Here is a 16,070-nt window from a genome sequence, read left to right as displayed (position 1 = left end):
GATACAATTTCCAACTTAGTCATCATTTGAAGTTAATCAAGGAATTTCTTCATCTTGTAATTTCTCACCTGCAGGTAGTTAGAACTGTGATTACAATTAAAATTACCATTAAAAACTTCATGCTGTGGTTTCATTACCTGTGCCAAATGAGTTATATTAATTACAAATTATGATATTCACAGACTTGTGTTAACATGCATCTCAACAGGAACCATGAGGTTTCTACTGAAATCTGCAATTCAAGACTTAATTTTGGTAAACATCTGAGAACTCAAACTAAAACTCAACTTCATGAAAGAATGGCTCAGGCACTTGTGTTGTCAGAAAGCAAGATAAGTATGTCACTCACAAAGTGCGCTCACACATTCATATTAATGTATTACAGACCGCTTCCCATTATTTGCTCAGCTAAAACATGAGCTCAGAGAAGGCTGTGGAACCAATCCAATTCCCTTTTAAGTCAATAAAAAGGCTCTTGTGGCACCTCTTTCTTTGTGACTGCTTCCTGCAAGCAACCACACAACTACACGTAAGGCAGAGGGTAGTCTTAGACTCTACAGCATCCCTACCTCCGGGTATAAGGATAGTAGTCCGACTGCACAGAATCAGCATCCAACATCTGCACAGTTCTTGTACCGGCAGAAGCAGTTACTATCCTTTGCTGTATAAGGCCCTCCTGCATTTCCCTAAATGAAGTGTTTTAAATTGGGTCACTTTTTCCCTTTAAGGATAAATAATAGATAACTATGCAATCTCTCAACTTATTAGCAACCCAAAAGCAAGAAAGCTACTCCTGCTGTACTCACTGAAAGGGAAAACAAGATATATTTTAGCTTCTTATTAATGTAAAAGAAGAAAATACAAATACATCTAGTAAATAATTTAATTACAGAGCAAACTGAGCATTTAAAGACCTTCCTAAGCATGACAAAGCTACACAATGTAGACATAAACTAAAATTAATCAGTAGATGACCCGCAATACATCCACAGTTACTGAACATGTATAAAGCAATAAAAAAAGCTACATTACCATCAAGTATTAGATAAAACAAGCTGGTGTGACATCAGCAAAAAAAAATGGTTTCATCTTTTACCACCTGTGCTCATCCTGTTTCAAAATAATTACTCCAATCTTTCCACCTTCTCCCATAGTTACCTTTGCATGCTCTATACACCCTTCTCTGGGAGCACATTTCTTATCTATTTAACTCACTATCCCCTTACTTTCCATTTTTTTAAGAACAGGATAGTCAAAAGAAGCTGATGATCATGTCTGCAACAAAAATGAAAGCAAAAAGGAGTATGCCAACAATCACACTGATCTTTTCACTTCGATTATGTGCCCTTCTTTTGTATCTATCTTCTAAACGGAAAAATTTTCAGACTGAAGACTGTCTTGCTGTAAACTACATACTACTAGCATTATACAAATGATAACAGAGCCCAGAGAGGTGTTATATTCTCAGCTGAGAGTTGTCAGAACTTGCTGGTATCGTCCTGCCACTACGTTGTGATAAAAGAGATTGCAGACTGTGAGGGAGCAGGTCTTCTGTTCCCTACCACCCCCCATCTGCATGACCCAGACTATCACCAAGAAGGGCATCTCCTAATCCCAGTTACAGGCCTTCATATACTATAGTAACAAACGCTTCAGCAGTAAGTCACATATAAAATAAACACTGATTTTAACATTGCTTAAAGCAATAATCTTGAATAATCTGCTGCAAATACTGAAATTAATTCTCAACAAACTGCAAAATAAATAATTTCAGCTTTAAACAACTGCAAACAGTACTAACTACTTCAGTAATACAATGAGAAGTTGGGATGGATTTATTCAAAAGTTACAAACAATAAAATACAAATTGAATAGCAAATATTTACAGAGAAGGGTATCTTCTGCAGGCACCATATAGCTGGCAAGACAGAATTCTATTTTCATGAGTAATCTCAAAGTGGGAAAGAGAAGAAAACAAAAAAAAAAAGAGGCAAAGAGAGAAAGATTTAGGGACAAATGGCAAAAAGAAATCTGTTCATAAAGAGAAAGAACAGAAAAGCATGTATTGGAAAATAAAGTCAGTCATTAGTGTGAGAGGAAGAGGAATGAGGAGGAAATGTGAAAAGAGTCCAGCTCTCCAGAACAGCAATTTCTAGTTACTAATAAAAAGTACCACCTTCCAGAAGAGCTGCTGCTTGTATGTCTAAATGGATGCCGCTTAAAGGAAAGTCCAAAAAACCTCAGGCATAAGAGTCAAAACTGACCAACTCAGGGGACTGCAAGAGGAGACGTAACATTTCATAACCACTTTCTGGCTGTAACCCAAATGTGGCACAGATGGCTTGTAGGTGATTGTCACTGCCAGAAACCTGCAAATGATTGTCACTACCAGAAACCCATTGGCCTATTATGAAATGAGTTTTAGTCTTGATCTGGATGTTGATACTGCAAAGGTGGTCGGGGGTGACAATACTTTAGGACAGCTGGTGCAGCTGCTTATCTGCCACAAGGCCCAAAGCGCACCCTGCAAGAGGTGGCAAAGCCCCTTCAGCCCCTTGCTGCAATCCACCTTCGGCACACTGCAAAGCACAGGACGACTAGGCTTCACTCCCAGCTCTGCAGCCGAACTCCCTTGAGCCTTGTTCCATTTCCATTGAAGCCAACTCCCCACAACTTCCACAGGTCTCTATTTCCCTCGCTGGTAAAACTGAAGCGATACTTTATTTTCCTTGCCTCTCTTTTCTGCCTGGTTGATTTAGGCTATCAGCTTCAGGGTAGCAATTGCCTCTGACGATGTGCTTCTACAGCTCCCTAACACTTATGCTGGGCAAAACAGAACTTTGATCTCCGCTGGAGCCTCTATGCACTACAGCAGTAACACCCTACATAAAAGCACAGACCCCCATTAAGGGAGAGCTCTAACTTAAACGTTTTAAAAGGACATGACTAGGCTAATTTTACACATTGCAATAACCTGAGACAAGACAGCCTAATTTAGAGGAGACACACGCTCTTTGTACCCTTTTCCTTAGAAAAAGCAGTGCTCTCATAAATTATCAATGCCATTCCCCACAGCAGGCAGCTGAGAACGAGCTCACATGCGTTGCGATGCACTCGGTCACAAACTGCGCCTTGCAGCAGGGTGAGCACTCTGCCTGCACTGCTGCCTTTAGAATGTCGAGGCTTAAGGGTAGATGATCTCCCAGTACCTCAAGTAAACGCATAGAAACGAGCGTGGGACGCCGCTGGTCTTCAAGCCCATTCCTGTTCCAGGACTTGTTTACACATCACACTTTCAGAAATCTTATCTGCTCTAATTGCCGTGAATCACGAATTTACACCACAGCTGTGCTCCACAATTTTCATCCAACTGTAATCCTTCACTTTGCAAATAAATAACTAGTGACTGTTTATAGCTGCAATATCTAAGCACAGCCCCAAAACTTCAGAACAAATTCATAAAAGCTACAAAAAATTGAGCGTAATAAAAAATGTCACAAATGAAATAATGTATATTATTACCATCATCACGTACATATCAAGATATATTATGCCCCTGCAAATGCATGCTATGTAATCTGCTTTAGACGGCGCCCTCCACACAAAATGTCAGACCCCCCGTGGCACAGTTCATGGGTTCCCCTTGGGCTACGGCAGGTTTATCTGCATAAACCAAGTCTCAGTAGAATTACACAGACGCTTTACAGAGAACTCTGGGGACTTGCGGCAAATTTATTCCTATGTGGACTCTGCTTTTCAGCTGATAATGTTTATATATTTCTCATTAAACAGGTCAGATTGGTTTTGTAAAAGCTGCTTTTTAAGTCATAGTCATAAGTCATCATTTATTGTTAAAGAAGCAAGTGAAAAATATCAGAACGACTACTACTAATAATAATAACAACAACAACAACAGGGACTGGGACCTTACTGTGACTGAGTTAATTGATACTCTTATGTTAGCGAGCAACAGCTTCATTTAACTATAGTTATGTAGTACCAGGAACGTGTTCGCTTATTCAAGACACACCAACATAAAATAAAAATGAAAATGTTAATTTCAGAAATTCTATAAATTAAAAATGAGTTCAGGAAAAAGATACGAAACCAAAACATATTTTTGAACAAAACCCCTGAACTCCTGTGAATCTGTAATGCTTCCCAGATAGTTCTGCTTTGTATTTTCTACTGGAAACTGCTGAAGGACACCAAAGGAAAACACTACTGTGCTAATTCCTCTGGAAGCCACATCTTACTCCTAACTGCCATCAGGAACCACCTTTGGGGCTGGGGGCAGCTACATGAACTGCAACTGATTTTTTACTCGAGTCTAAACTATTTTGATTCTTTATAAGAAAGGACAGAAACATTGTTAAAAATGGGTTCAATTTAAAGAAGAATTCCTAGCTTGTTGTACCTGGTGTGTAGCTTCATATAAGTGCTTAATCATATGCTTGAATTTCTATCTCTGAAACAGTTTCATGAAAATAAATACAATATATTTACTTTTAAAAAATAATTTCTCAATTGTATTTCATAACATTAGCGAACTCAAATCCCCTCATCCTATGACTATTAGTGTTTTCGAAGCAGAATACACAAGAGAAGAAAAGACATTAAGGGCCAAATGCCAAAATCGCAAACTCCCAAATAACATGAATCTTTTATCCACCTCAGCATAAAAAAAGGTAGCACTGACACTGAAAGAATTGCCTACTATTTTTTTGTTAATTCACCCAAAATGTTCTCAGCATCTGTTTTGTGAGTTTTGGACATGCAGGTGGATTGCTTAATGAGTTGTGCATGACACACGCAGAACTGATTCCCTCTGGCTCATTTCACTTGTAAGGAAAAATATGACATTTCACTAAAGAATAAAAACACTTCTCTGCTTGAATTAATTCAGGTATATAGCTGCGTATACGTTCGATTGCTAGAAGGAACAATGTAGGTTTAGGAGTCATGCTACCATTTTAAAGTCCGCGCCAAAGTTGAAACAGCTTTGCCAAGCTCCAAGAAGGGCTTGCAGCATTTTCTAGCACACTGTATGCACATCAGCGAGGTTCAGGCTATGTCACACACGTCTTTGCAGACTGCAGCACGCCCAACAGCCTGTGCTCTGTCCCCCATGCTAGCAGCAGTGACATTGCTGGCTGTCACATGCCACCCAGGCCATAAAGAAGGTGGGAAACAGGCCTCCAAGCTTTGAGTCAGCAACCATTGAACTCACTACAGTAAGCAAGAATCTGAAGCAACGCAGCAGATAAGCGTGGGGTGTTTTGCTCTTATAGAGAAGATGAACTATCCTAAGGGGTGCCCATCAGGCCTCTCCTTGTGTATTTCATTCCTACAAAATGACCTAATTTACCAATACAGTGTTTTTACGTGTAATCTCAGTCACATATGCATTCAGAAACTATTGTTTCCCGGGTAAGTACATTTAGGGTATCCTGGAGGATGCTTTAAACAAGCGAGTTCAATGAGATTTGCAATGATATGCCTCTAACTCAGAAATTAGCTCTGAAGACTGAAAAATAAGTCAACTTCTTGAGAGAACTCTACGTTAGAAGGCTAAACAAAGACACTTCAGAGCAGAAGCGTGGTTTTTTTGCCTTTTGGTTTGGGGCAGTCCTCAGCAGTTTCTGGCCATAAACATATGGTTAACATTCAACAATAATATTATATTAGAAAAGACATGAGTACCATCAGATCTGTGTTCCTCTGAAGATCTACTGCTTTGTCTCCCTTTGCTTCACTGAACTGCACCGAGCAGAAAACACAAGAGACGTTTTATTTCCTTCTTCAGGGCCACTGCTACAAAACCCCTCAGCAAACTTTTGGCATTGGTCTCCTCAGAGCCTTGTGTACACTGAGAGAACGGAGAAACAGTTCCTCTGCTGCTGGGAAGAGCCATGAACAGCTGTTCTGGTATTTTTACCTTCATTACAAGGCTTCAAATTGCATCAGAATGCATCCGCTAGTCATTTTTGAAGCCTTATTGCCAATTCCTCACGTCTTTTCAAAACACATGGTCTGAAAGAGCTATTGGAGAGAGAGTGGTGATATTCTCGGGTTCATTGTAATCAGATTTCTTTCTTTCTGATTCTCCTATTGATTAGAACTATCACGCGCACAGATTAAACCAGCAGACTTCCACTTGTGCATCTATCATTTCATTATATTTTTCTCTGTATTAAGGAGTGATTTATTTGTGTTTATATCGCACTCATTGTGGCATATGGTCGCTACAAATATTGTCATTTAGAATGGGGCAAACTACAACTGACCTGCTTAAACAGCTGTCTTTGTTTTAAAATGCCCTCTGTAAACATTTTTAATTTCACGATTCTCTTAAAAAAAAAAAAAAAAAAAAATTTTATGTTACGGTATCTACTTTGTTTTATTTACAACCAAACAAATGAAACAAACGTGCTTTTTAACGCCGGTGATTTCTTCCTGCACTAGTTCAGTCTGAAGAAGAGACTCTGATGAAAACTAAAAAACCCCGCAACGTTAACGTCACTCCGAACAGAAGATTCGGAAATGGCTTGATTATTGCTCCGCGGCACAGCCCGTCCCGCCCGGAGCTAAACCTTCTTCGGCTCGCTCTCTCCTCGCACCGACAGGTCAGAAACAAACTATCCTCGTATTCCAGCGGCAAGCGCTCCCGCTCCAAAACCGGGCGCTCGGGGCAGGCACGGGAAGGGCACCGCAAGGCGCGGGAGGGCAGAGCGGCCCCCTGCGCAGGGCGAGCGGGGCTCCCCACGTCCCCGGGCCGGGACCGGCTCCCGCGGCGCGGAGCCCCCCGCCGCCGCCCGCTGACGCGCGGGGGCTCCCGGGCAGCAGCCGCCGCGCGGCGGCTCCCGTAGCTTATGGCAACGGCGGAGCCAATGGCAGCCGGCCGCCGGGCGCTGCCATGGCGATCCCGCTCCTCGCCATGGCGGCACCGCCGGCCGCGGCCGCTCCGCTCCGCGAGGAAGCGGCGGCCGCGCCCGCGCGCTGCCCGGCCCGCCGCCCGCCGCCCCGCTCTCGGCGGCACCCAGCGGAAGGGGCAGCGAGCGTCCGCCAGCGCCCGGCGGGGCCGGCGGTCCCCGCGGCCGAGGGGCGACGGCCGCCTCCGACGGCGCAGCGCTCCGCCTGCTGCCGCCCGGCCGGGGAGCGGGGGGGGGGGCTCTGTGGCGGAGGCAGGCAGGAAAGCTCTCCCGCTGCGGAGCGAGCGCGGCTCTCCCGCTCTCCGCCGGGCCTGACAGCTCTCCCCAGAGCCCAGCCCCTGAACTTCCCCGAGCGGGACCGGCCCGAAGTTGGGAGGCGGGACCGGGCTCCCCCCCCCGCCCCGCTCCGAGAGCGCTCGCCGGCCGGCGGGCGCGGGGTCGGCCCGCGACCCGCTCCCCTGGGCGGGACCCGCCGCGCCCCGGGCAGGGTCCGGCCGCCACGACCCCGCCGCCGAGGCACGGGCTCCGGCGGCGAGCCGCCGAGCCCGCCGAGGGGCAGCGGCTCCAGCCCCGGGGCGGCCCCGGTCCCTCCGGCCGCGCCCGCACCGCTCTGCCCGCCGCCCTACCTGTAAGGGATCCAGTCCGCCTGGTGCCTTGAAGTCATCTCTCCCCGGCGACGCTGCCCGGAGCCGAGGAGGGGGACGCGGCCGCTGCTGCCCGAGTCGGAACCCGCCACGGCGCGGGCAGCATCCTCCGTCCGGGGCGGGGGCGGACGGCGCGCCGGTTATCCCGGCAGCGGCCGCAGAAACATCCCCCCGGGGAGGGCTTCCAGCGGCGGGCCGGGCTGCATGGGGAGGGGGGCGGCCGGGGGCAGCGGGAGGCGGCTCCCAGCCCTTCCTCCCTGCCCGGAGCGGCCGGCTGAGTCGGGCACCGGAGCGGGGGAGGGGGGCGCGGGAGGGGGCGGAGGAAGGGCCGGCGGCGGGCAGGGAAAGGCAGGGCAGCAGCGCCGCGTCCCCGCTGCCGCTACCCGCCCGCCCCCCTGCTGCCGCCGCCGCCGCGCTGAGGCATCGCCCGGGCGAGGCGGGCCGCGCCGGGCCGAGCCGAGCCGCCCTCCGCGCCGGGCCCGCCCCTGCCCCGTCAGCCGCGCCGCCACTGACTCACGGCCGGCGCCCGCCCCGCCACTGGGCATGTGCGGCCGCCGGGCCGGGCAGGGCTCGGCTCGGCTCGGCTCGGCTCGGCTCGGCGTGCCGCGCGCCGCCCCCGCGGACGGGCAACGGCCGGGCAGCCCTCGCAGCCGACTGAGGCGGGGGAGAGGTGCGAGGAGAGCTCAGCCTGCGCTTAGGCTCTTCTCGGTCCAGCCCTACCGGCAAAACCTATAGATTTCAGCAGCTCGACCCAAAATGGCTGAGGAGCCACGGCCTGGGGTCTGTTAGCAAAAGTTTAACGCGGCCCTCAAGGGAAAAATCGTGTTGTCTGTTCGCCGACACCGGAGTGGCATCTCGCGGTGATGCAGACCCGCTGGGACACGGTGGCTGCGGCCCGCTTCTGCTGGCCCTGGCACGGCCACCACCGCAGCAGCTCTCCTGGGGAAGCCGTGCAGAAGGCTAAGGCTGCCGGGGAGCAGAGCACGGTCACGGCTCCCTGAGGAGCCCAGCTTCTGCTACACAAGTGTGTCACAGGGCACCATGCGCTCATCCTGGCAAGACCACCTCCGCTCCAGCTCTGCAGCCGCAGCGGCGGTGAAGCCCATTTACGCTACGGACCATGTAAATCCCTCCTCCTCTTGGTATGTGTCAGGCTATATGCGTACAGAAACAGCTCCTGACTTCATGGAAAAAACATGATCTGAAGAAAGAAGAAATTAGTGAAAGATAAGAGATTAATGAAAAATATAATCCCTATCTATTTGCTTTGAATAACGGCAGTCTAGCCCTTAATACCTCAGAAGTTTTGTTGTAGGCAACAGTTGTACTGTGTGTGGAGGGGAGATTTAAAGAAAAGACTGTTAGGAGTTAGCTGAGGTCACCTTTTCACACAGAACAGGCATTGTGGAATAAACTATCAAAGAGTTAAGTGTGGCACCCGCTGTACCCTGGAAATGCTAAGATGGAGACGGGCACCTAAGAGATGGAGACGGGCACCTAAGAGATGAAGACATGAAGCTCTGACCTGCTAAGCCATTTCCAAATTGCAGCAGTGGTCTTCTGCTTGATGGTGTGAACTCGTGCGGAAGGGGTACGGTACAGGTTATCCCATTGCAGGGTATTGCGGAGTTAGAAGGAAGGATGAATGATTAAGGCTGTGGAAAGGTGCACATCTGAGCAGAGAGTGAAAAAAAACGCTCACCTAAGAAAACAGAGGCAGTGTTTTCAAAAGTAAGTGTCTAGAAATGGTAGAGCAGAACAGTAGAAAAAGAACTTTTGTTCTCCTGGTTTTATAGCATAAGAAACAAGGAGACAATATTATAATTTAGCAAATTAAAAACAGATTGAAGGAGATGATACTTTTTCATGCAACATAACTGTATGTTAGAGTTCACTACCAAAAAACATGGCTGGGGCCAGGAAGCCAGCAAGAGTCAAAAGAAGATGACACGCTTAACAGATATGTTACCGTATTTATCACTGTCATAAACTTTTGAAAGGCTATTTTGTTTTAAAGCCAGAAACCAGAATTTAAACATTTCCCAGAAGTCAAATGAGATCTACCTTTAAGGAAGAATTATCTCACATCCATGTGGATAAGATAATTTGCTGCTTTCTTGACCAGCATCACACACTGGACTTGACAGACCTCAGTTCCAGTCGGGCACAATCTGGAACTGTAAAACAACCACCACCACCCGTGAGTGTTATTAGCATGAGGAGGTGGCTGCAGGAGAGAGATCCCATCTCCTGGTATTCAGCTGCATGCTTTTTAAGCATGCCCATTTACTGATGCTTCTGTAGAAAAGAAGAAAGGAAAGATGAAAACTAGAAGAGTTTCATGTCTTCAGAGTCAAAAGCTCTCAAGACTGACGATTAGAATATCTATTTTCAAAAAGTCAAAAATGTGAAGTCTGATAGATGAGCTAATGCACATACATCAAAAAAGATCCCTCTGAACCTTTGAGTGATGTGAAATATGGAAGTGCTTTACTGTCATTTAAACAGCCCAAGACCATGTTTCTGTTAGCAAACACAAAGCATATGGGTTTACTAGATGTTCAAAATGGGAGACTGTTAGGGTGTCCCGAAAGATGGGGGTGCACAGAGCATAATGTCAGTCTTGGGAGAGCTGACACAGAGGAGAAGAAGGATCAGGAAAATTGCATGGGGAGAAGGGAAAAACAATTCTCTGATATTTTAGCTGCTTTTGGAGGGTTTACTTATGCCCCCAACCTCTTCCTCATCCTCCCCCATCCTGATTCTCCCTCTTACCTTTACCATCATGGGTCACTTGCTTTTATACTGCCTCACTCTCCTGCTTTGGTTCTTTCTCATGGTCAATGCTCTGCCCCCATTTCTGAAGCAGGTGAGCTGAGCAGAAAGGTGAATACCAGCCCTCTGCAGCTGGCAGCGTTAAGAGTAGGGTTACTGCACATCTCTAACTCTGAGCAAGGTCCCAACTCACCAGTCTCCTATGGATGTCACTGTGCTTTGTCTATGTGGCACACAGGGCAAATTCTGAATGACAGGACAAGAGTTAAAAGAGAAATCCTTGCCAGGCGGATGACCAAGGTGTTCATTTTGCTGTGTAACAAGCCTCAAGATTGCACCTTGAGGTGCAGATCCATTCACTGACATTTCTAATAATTTTCAGCAGCTCAGGGAACACCTGGCTTTTGCAAGTGCCCGTTTCCCCAAGTACGACTACAACAAAAACTAGGAAAAAATACCAGCGTATAACAAATAACCCTTACACACAGTGATGATTTCTAGGTGCTATCTGTAAAGAGAATTGTACTTCTCAAAAGCCATGCTTAATTGGTTTCAGATACCAGCCTGATGGGCAATGTAGTCTGTTAGTAAAACAGTGCTTTAAAGGTTCAACAATGGATATATGAAACAGATAGAAAGGAGCAGCGTAGATGCAAACATAGCTCTTCCACTGCCAGACATGTCTCACTGAGTACCATCTTCCTCTATGTACAGCATGCTACCTTTCCAATTATTCCTATTTTGTCCTCTATGTAAAATAAGTGTCCTACTAATACATTTTTTGATTGAGATGATGAATAATACAACACAACTATATCTAACAGTTGAAAACACCTGCATTTGCAAGTGAAAGCCTTCTGGCAATCTGGGTGGAGAGCAAGACATCAAAGCAGAACTCTGTTGAAAGGGAGTTGGGAGAACCTAAGCAAGCAGCAAAATAAGAAACTGATGTAAGCTCTTTCCTAAATGTACAGATTAATAACTTTTAAAAGGCTAATTTTCCCATGATGGGAGAATTAATTTCTTATAATTTAGCCTATGAAAAAAAAAATCAAGTACTAAATGTATATACTGATTTGAAAAAGTGCACAGAGCATTTTTTATAGAAAGGTTTTTATTTATCTATATTCTTATTGTTTCTCTTTCTAGAGCCACTGTTGCTTCTGCACTAGTGAACACGGCACTGTTCAGAGCTTGTGTGCTACAGATAGGAAGGTCTGCATGTTGTGTGGTTTAGAAAGTTTCCTACACCTCATGGCTGCTATAGTAGGTTCAGGATATGTATTGAATTAAACTCCTGTCTCATTTGCCTTTTTAGCTGACCTGAAAGAAGATTGATTTTAGAAAAAGGAAAAGTATAGTAATGAACACCATAGATTTTATTATTTGCAGACCCATCCTGGTTTTACGCTGTGGTGTAATGTACATCCTAACTCACAGTTCATAATCCATTCATAAGACATCTGAGAGACTAATTCGATCTTTACTTTTTAGGTCTTTTAAAAGGGCAAAAGCCGACAGTTTGTTGTCTCTGGATCAACTCAAGCATAGTGCAGAAAACACTTCTATCCGGCATTTTAAATCTTATAATAGCACAAACAGGACAGATTTGGCATGAACGCGTAAGGATTATGGGTTTTCCTTTATTGGCCTCGACATTTCTAATTTTAAGCTCCAAATGACAAGGAATAGGGATGTGTTTGTGCTGGCATAACTACAGAAGTAGTTGTGTTTAGATTTTTCCATTCCAATATATCTAAAATCAAGCTATCATATTTGAAGTAAAACCATGCCAAAAAAAACTTATCTGCATTCATTACAAACCTAGAGTTCCTAACAAAGTTCATGAACTTTGCTGTATAATGCTCAGATCAGTTGTGAGCGTATCTAGGATATTTTGTTTGTTTGTTTGAAAATCAAACTGTGCAACTAACCAGGACCAGATGCAAAAGCAGAGGTTTTGTATAACGAGCTGAAATTCAGCAAGTCCAGTGGATTTCTTTCCAAGCAGTGAGGTCTGGAATGTGTTGAAACAAATTCTCAATAAACTCCAGAGATGATAGTAAGGGCATTAAAACTTTCATAAATCAAAAAGAAGAAAATGCTCACCAAAAAAAGCTAATAAAATTAAAGCCCTGAATGGTCATTTTAGCCATAAACACTTCAGTAATACCAAAGACATGATAGAGATAATTCTGTTCATTGTTGTGGGCTTTGGATGAGGCTTATGCCAAGTTCACTGTCCTTGTGCCTTAAACAGAAAGAAGCCCCAGTTAAATCTTGTTTCCCTAGTAAGAAAAAAAGGCATTATTTTTGATAGCCCAATTTCAACTATAAGAAGAAAATTTTGTGGTAAAGGTGAACAATTTGGAGATGAAACTCTGGGAAGGAAACAAATTGGTATATGAAAGATTTATTGCAGCCTTTACATGGTTGATCCTCTCCATGTCTCCCTGAAAGTTCACTTTTCCTTACTGTATTTCATCTATTCTCATTCCAATAAATACATTTCTGTTTCTTTCTTGTGAGGCTGTGAAGCATAAATACCGATTGGTAACACACTGAAATAAAATCTATTCTGCAATAACAGAATAGAGTTCCCTCGCCACCCAGAGTGATTTTTCACTTTAGTCACTTCAGTTTGAACTTGCCTAGCTCCACTGAGATCCTGTCTAATATCAGGTTTTTTACAATTAATATCAAGCTGACACCTACATCTACATATTCCTATAAAATAAGTAACTCTGAGAAGATGTTAACTTTTGAGGAGTGAAAGTTAAGTTCACTTTGCCAGCACTAGAAATCAAACCTTGTACACCACTGTCCTGGTGTTTGCCGCTGGTGGCTTGCTTTCAACACCTGCTAAATAAGTTTTTAGTTCAGTCTGATAGCAGATCCTGTAACAACACTTAGCATATCTCTCAAAATCTTGCACTGGATATATCCAGTGCTTTGATTCTCCACTGTAAATAATAAAACCTGTTACTAAGGTGAAAAACAAAGTCTCTTGCACAGAGACAGACTAACCTACATGACTGCTGTACATAAAGTCACTGAAACTTGAGTAAGAAACTAGTATAATCATAATTAGAGCTCCTGTCATCTTTGGAATTGCTGTCCCACTGAGCACTCATCTAAATCCAGTGGGAGTGCTAGAGGTGGATTCTGCTATATATTGCATTCAGACTCCCCTTTTTACTGCCCTCTAACATTATTCCTACATCCTGATACCTAAAATGATTGTTCATGAAGGATGAATTTTCCTATGATAGTGCTTAAATACAAAATTGGATAATCCTCTCCCATTTCAGCATACTGTTTCACACAGGTTTTGCTTTTAAAGGTTTCTTTTCCCTTTGAAGGTTATTATTAAACCGAATTTTACACAGTAATTTTGCTCTCATCTCTTGCACTGATGCTTTTTGAACTTTTCTGAACCATTCACACTATTTACATGTCACTCAAGGCAGTTAGAATACCAAATCAAAAAGACATATTTTCAAAAAGACTCCCCCGCCCAAAGTACATCTCTCTCCTATAAGACAGGTCTAAATTCATAGCAAACCATATGCCAGTTTACTGCCCCTGAAAACTGTAAGTCACTTTTTGTTTGTTTTCCCCTTCTAAAAATCAAGGGTAGTTTTCAGTTCTGACTCTTCCCCCCCCAGAATCACAGGATGGATGGCAATGGAAGGCATCTCTGGATGTCATCTTGTCCAACCCCTCTGCCTAGAGCCACACCAACTACAGCAGGTTTCTCAGAGCTGTGTTCAGGCAAGTTTTGATTATCTCCAAGAATGGAGACTGTGCAACTTCTCTGGGCATCCCGTGCTGCTGTTTGAGTAGCCTCACAGTCAAAAGGTGGTGTCTCACATCTAAATGGAACTTCCTGTATTTCGATTTGTGCCTGTTACTCATTTTGTTCCTCTGAGCTAAGATGCATCATTTTGCACTCAACCAGCAAGAGAGGAACATATTGGATCTCCCTTTGTACTCATGGCAAGTCCAGAGGACCCTGAGGTGTCCTTTCAGGACAAAAACAGGCTCTTCCAACTCAGACTGCGAGAGCCATGCTGAAATTCTCATAAGCTGTTAGCAAACGAACGGTAGCATGTCGTAGCCTACTGAAATGATAAGCCTCAAACTGTTTTTTCATATTAAATAGTCTTTCCTTTGCAGCATGGGGAGTAGGCAACTGTACTTAATACTGCGAAACCTCAGGATTAATCTGAAGCTAAGTACATCCTTCATAACTGTTCTGTAAAAGCATGCATAGGCATTATTTCCAGTTAATGTAAATTTAAAAAAAATGCATTGAAATTATAGATCTAAAACTGTCTACCCCAGCTGAGGATATAGTTTGAAATATTCATGCTTGGCTATCAGGGAGCTAAACAAAAAACCCAAAGTCCTGTCTAATCTCAGAGACGTTTCCAACTCACGGATGTTTTAAACTCAGACATGACTTATCAGCCATTAAAAGCCATTAATTTCACCTGACAATGAGCCAGAAAATTTAAATGCTCCCAGCAGAACTTGTAAATAGAACCAGAAATGCTTTGCCATAGGTGTTTGTTTGGAATATCATGGTAATGACCTTCTCATTTTATACCCTCTAGATTTCTTCTTCCATCAAACATGATTACGCAAAGAAGTCAGTTTATTTAAAACAAAAAAGGAGCCACAGGTTTTGAAAGAATTAACATTGTATTACACTTTAGCACAGAGTTGCATTCAAATTAAAATGAGGTTGAGTTCACTGTACAAGGAAAAAAGATTTGAATAGTTTTGTCCGGAGTCAAAGCAGCTAGAAAAATAGGAAACTAGCTTTAGAATAGCTGAACATTTTTATAACTAGAAAACATTCTACAGTCTTCAAAGTCTTCAGATTATATTTAAGATTAAATAGTATCAAGTTATTATTTTCATTTGTTTGCTTTAAAATGGTATAGCTAGTAAAACTTCTCAAAAGGAGCAGGAATAAGTATTTAAATTATTGGTTTTCTGCTCTCTGTCCAATAGAATGGGTTAAATATATTTGAGCTTGCAATGGAAACACCTGATTTTCCTTCAGAATTTATGCAACTTACTAGCTTGACTTACTGCAATCATCTGCACTTCTGGCCAATATATGACACTTCATAATATGACAGCTTTACATCATCTTTGTAACGCAATAAAATGCCACATTCCCTTTAGAGATGATAAACTGAGGCAAGAGCTAGATTATTTAGTTTGCCTACAGTTATACAGAAAGTCTTTGGATAAGATAGGAATTCATTGGTTGATCTTCACTGAAACATCCATCTACAGTGCATACAAATTCTATTCTGGGTGTTGTGTACCAAGCGCTTTCTGAGTCCTCCATATTTGCCAGTACGAGGACAGGATGAGAGTGCATCGCTTACTCAGTGTTTCCCTGAATTACAGTCTAATGCAACTGGGAATAGTTTCAAATATACAGATACACTAAATTAACTTAAACAACTGGCTGAGAATTTCTGTTTGCCAGAGCTATGAATGTTACTGATTCCACCACACTGTTTTTTCACTTTACCTCAATAGATGACTGAAGCTGTGGCCAAATAGTTCAACATAAGCTAAATGTGAGAGACTGTGTTCAATAATCTGGTCCAGCCTAAAGAGTCTTTTCCTTTTGTTATGTTTTAGCATATTCTTATAAAATGTTTTAGTTCACTGTTTACCAGATTGTCAGTGA

The 16,070-nt window shown here is 43.9% G+C and overlaps 1 protein-coding gene across 11 annotated transcripts in view; it reads right to left on the bottom strand.

The window, feature by feature from the left end:
- TUB (TUB bipartite transcription factor) overlaps window positions 1-16,070 on the bottom strand; it is a 172,512-nt gene that overhangs the window by 77,912 nt on the left and 78,530 nt on the right. The window contains exon 1 of one of the 11 annotated variants that reach the window (XM_041129077.1): window positions 7,559-8,014. The exons of the other annotated variants lie outside the window; for them this stretch is intronic. Within the exon in view, the coding sequence (XP_040985011.1) occupies window positions 7,559-7,596 (38 nt within the window). The 5' untranslated portion in view covers window positions 7,597-8,014. Of the gene's footprint in view, window positions 1-7,558; window positions 8,015-16,070 lie in introns of those variants that run through there. 11 annotated transcript variants of the gene reach the window in all.

This window comes from Aquila chrysaetos, chromosome 16 (assembly GCF_900496995.4).
Source record: "Aquila chrysaetos chrysaetos chromosome 16, bAquChr1.4, whole genome shotgun sequence".
In the NCBI taxonomy this organism is placed as follows: domain Eukaryota; kingdom Metazoa; phylum Chordata; class Aves; order Accipitriformes; family Accipitridae; genus Aquila; species Aquila chrysaetos.
The sequence above is the reverse complement of the archived record's forward strand: the minus strand, read 5'-3'. Positions and strand labels throughout refer to the sequence as shown.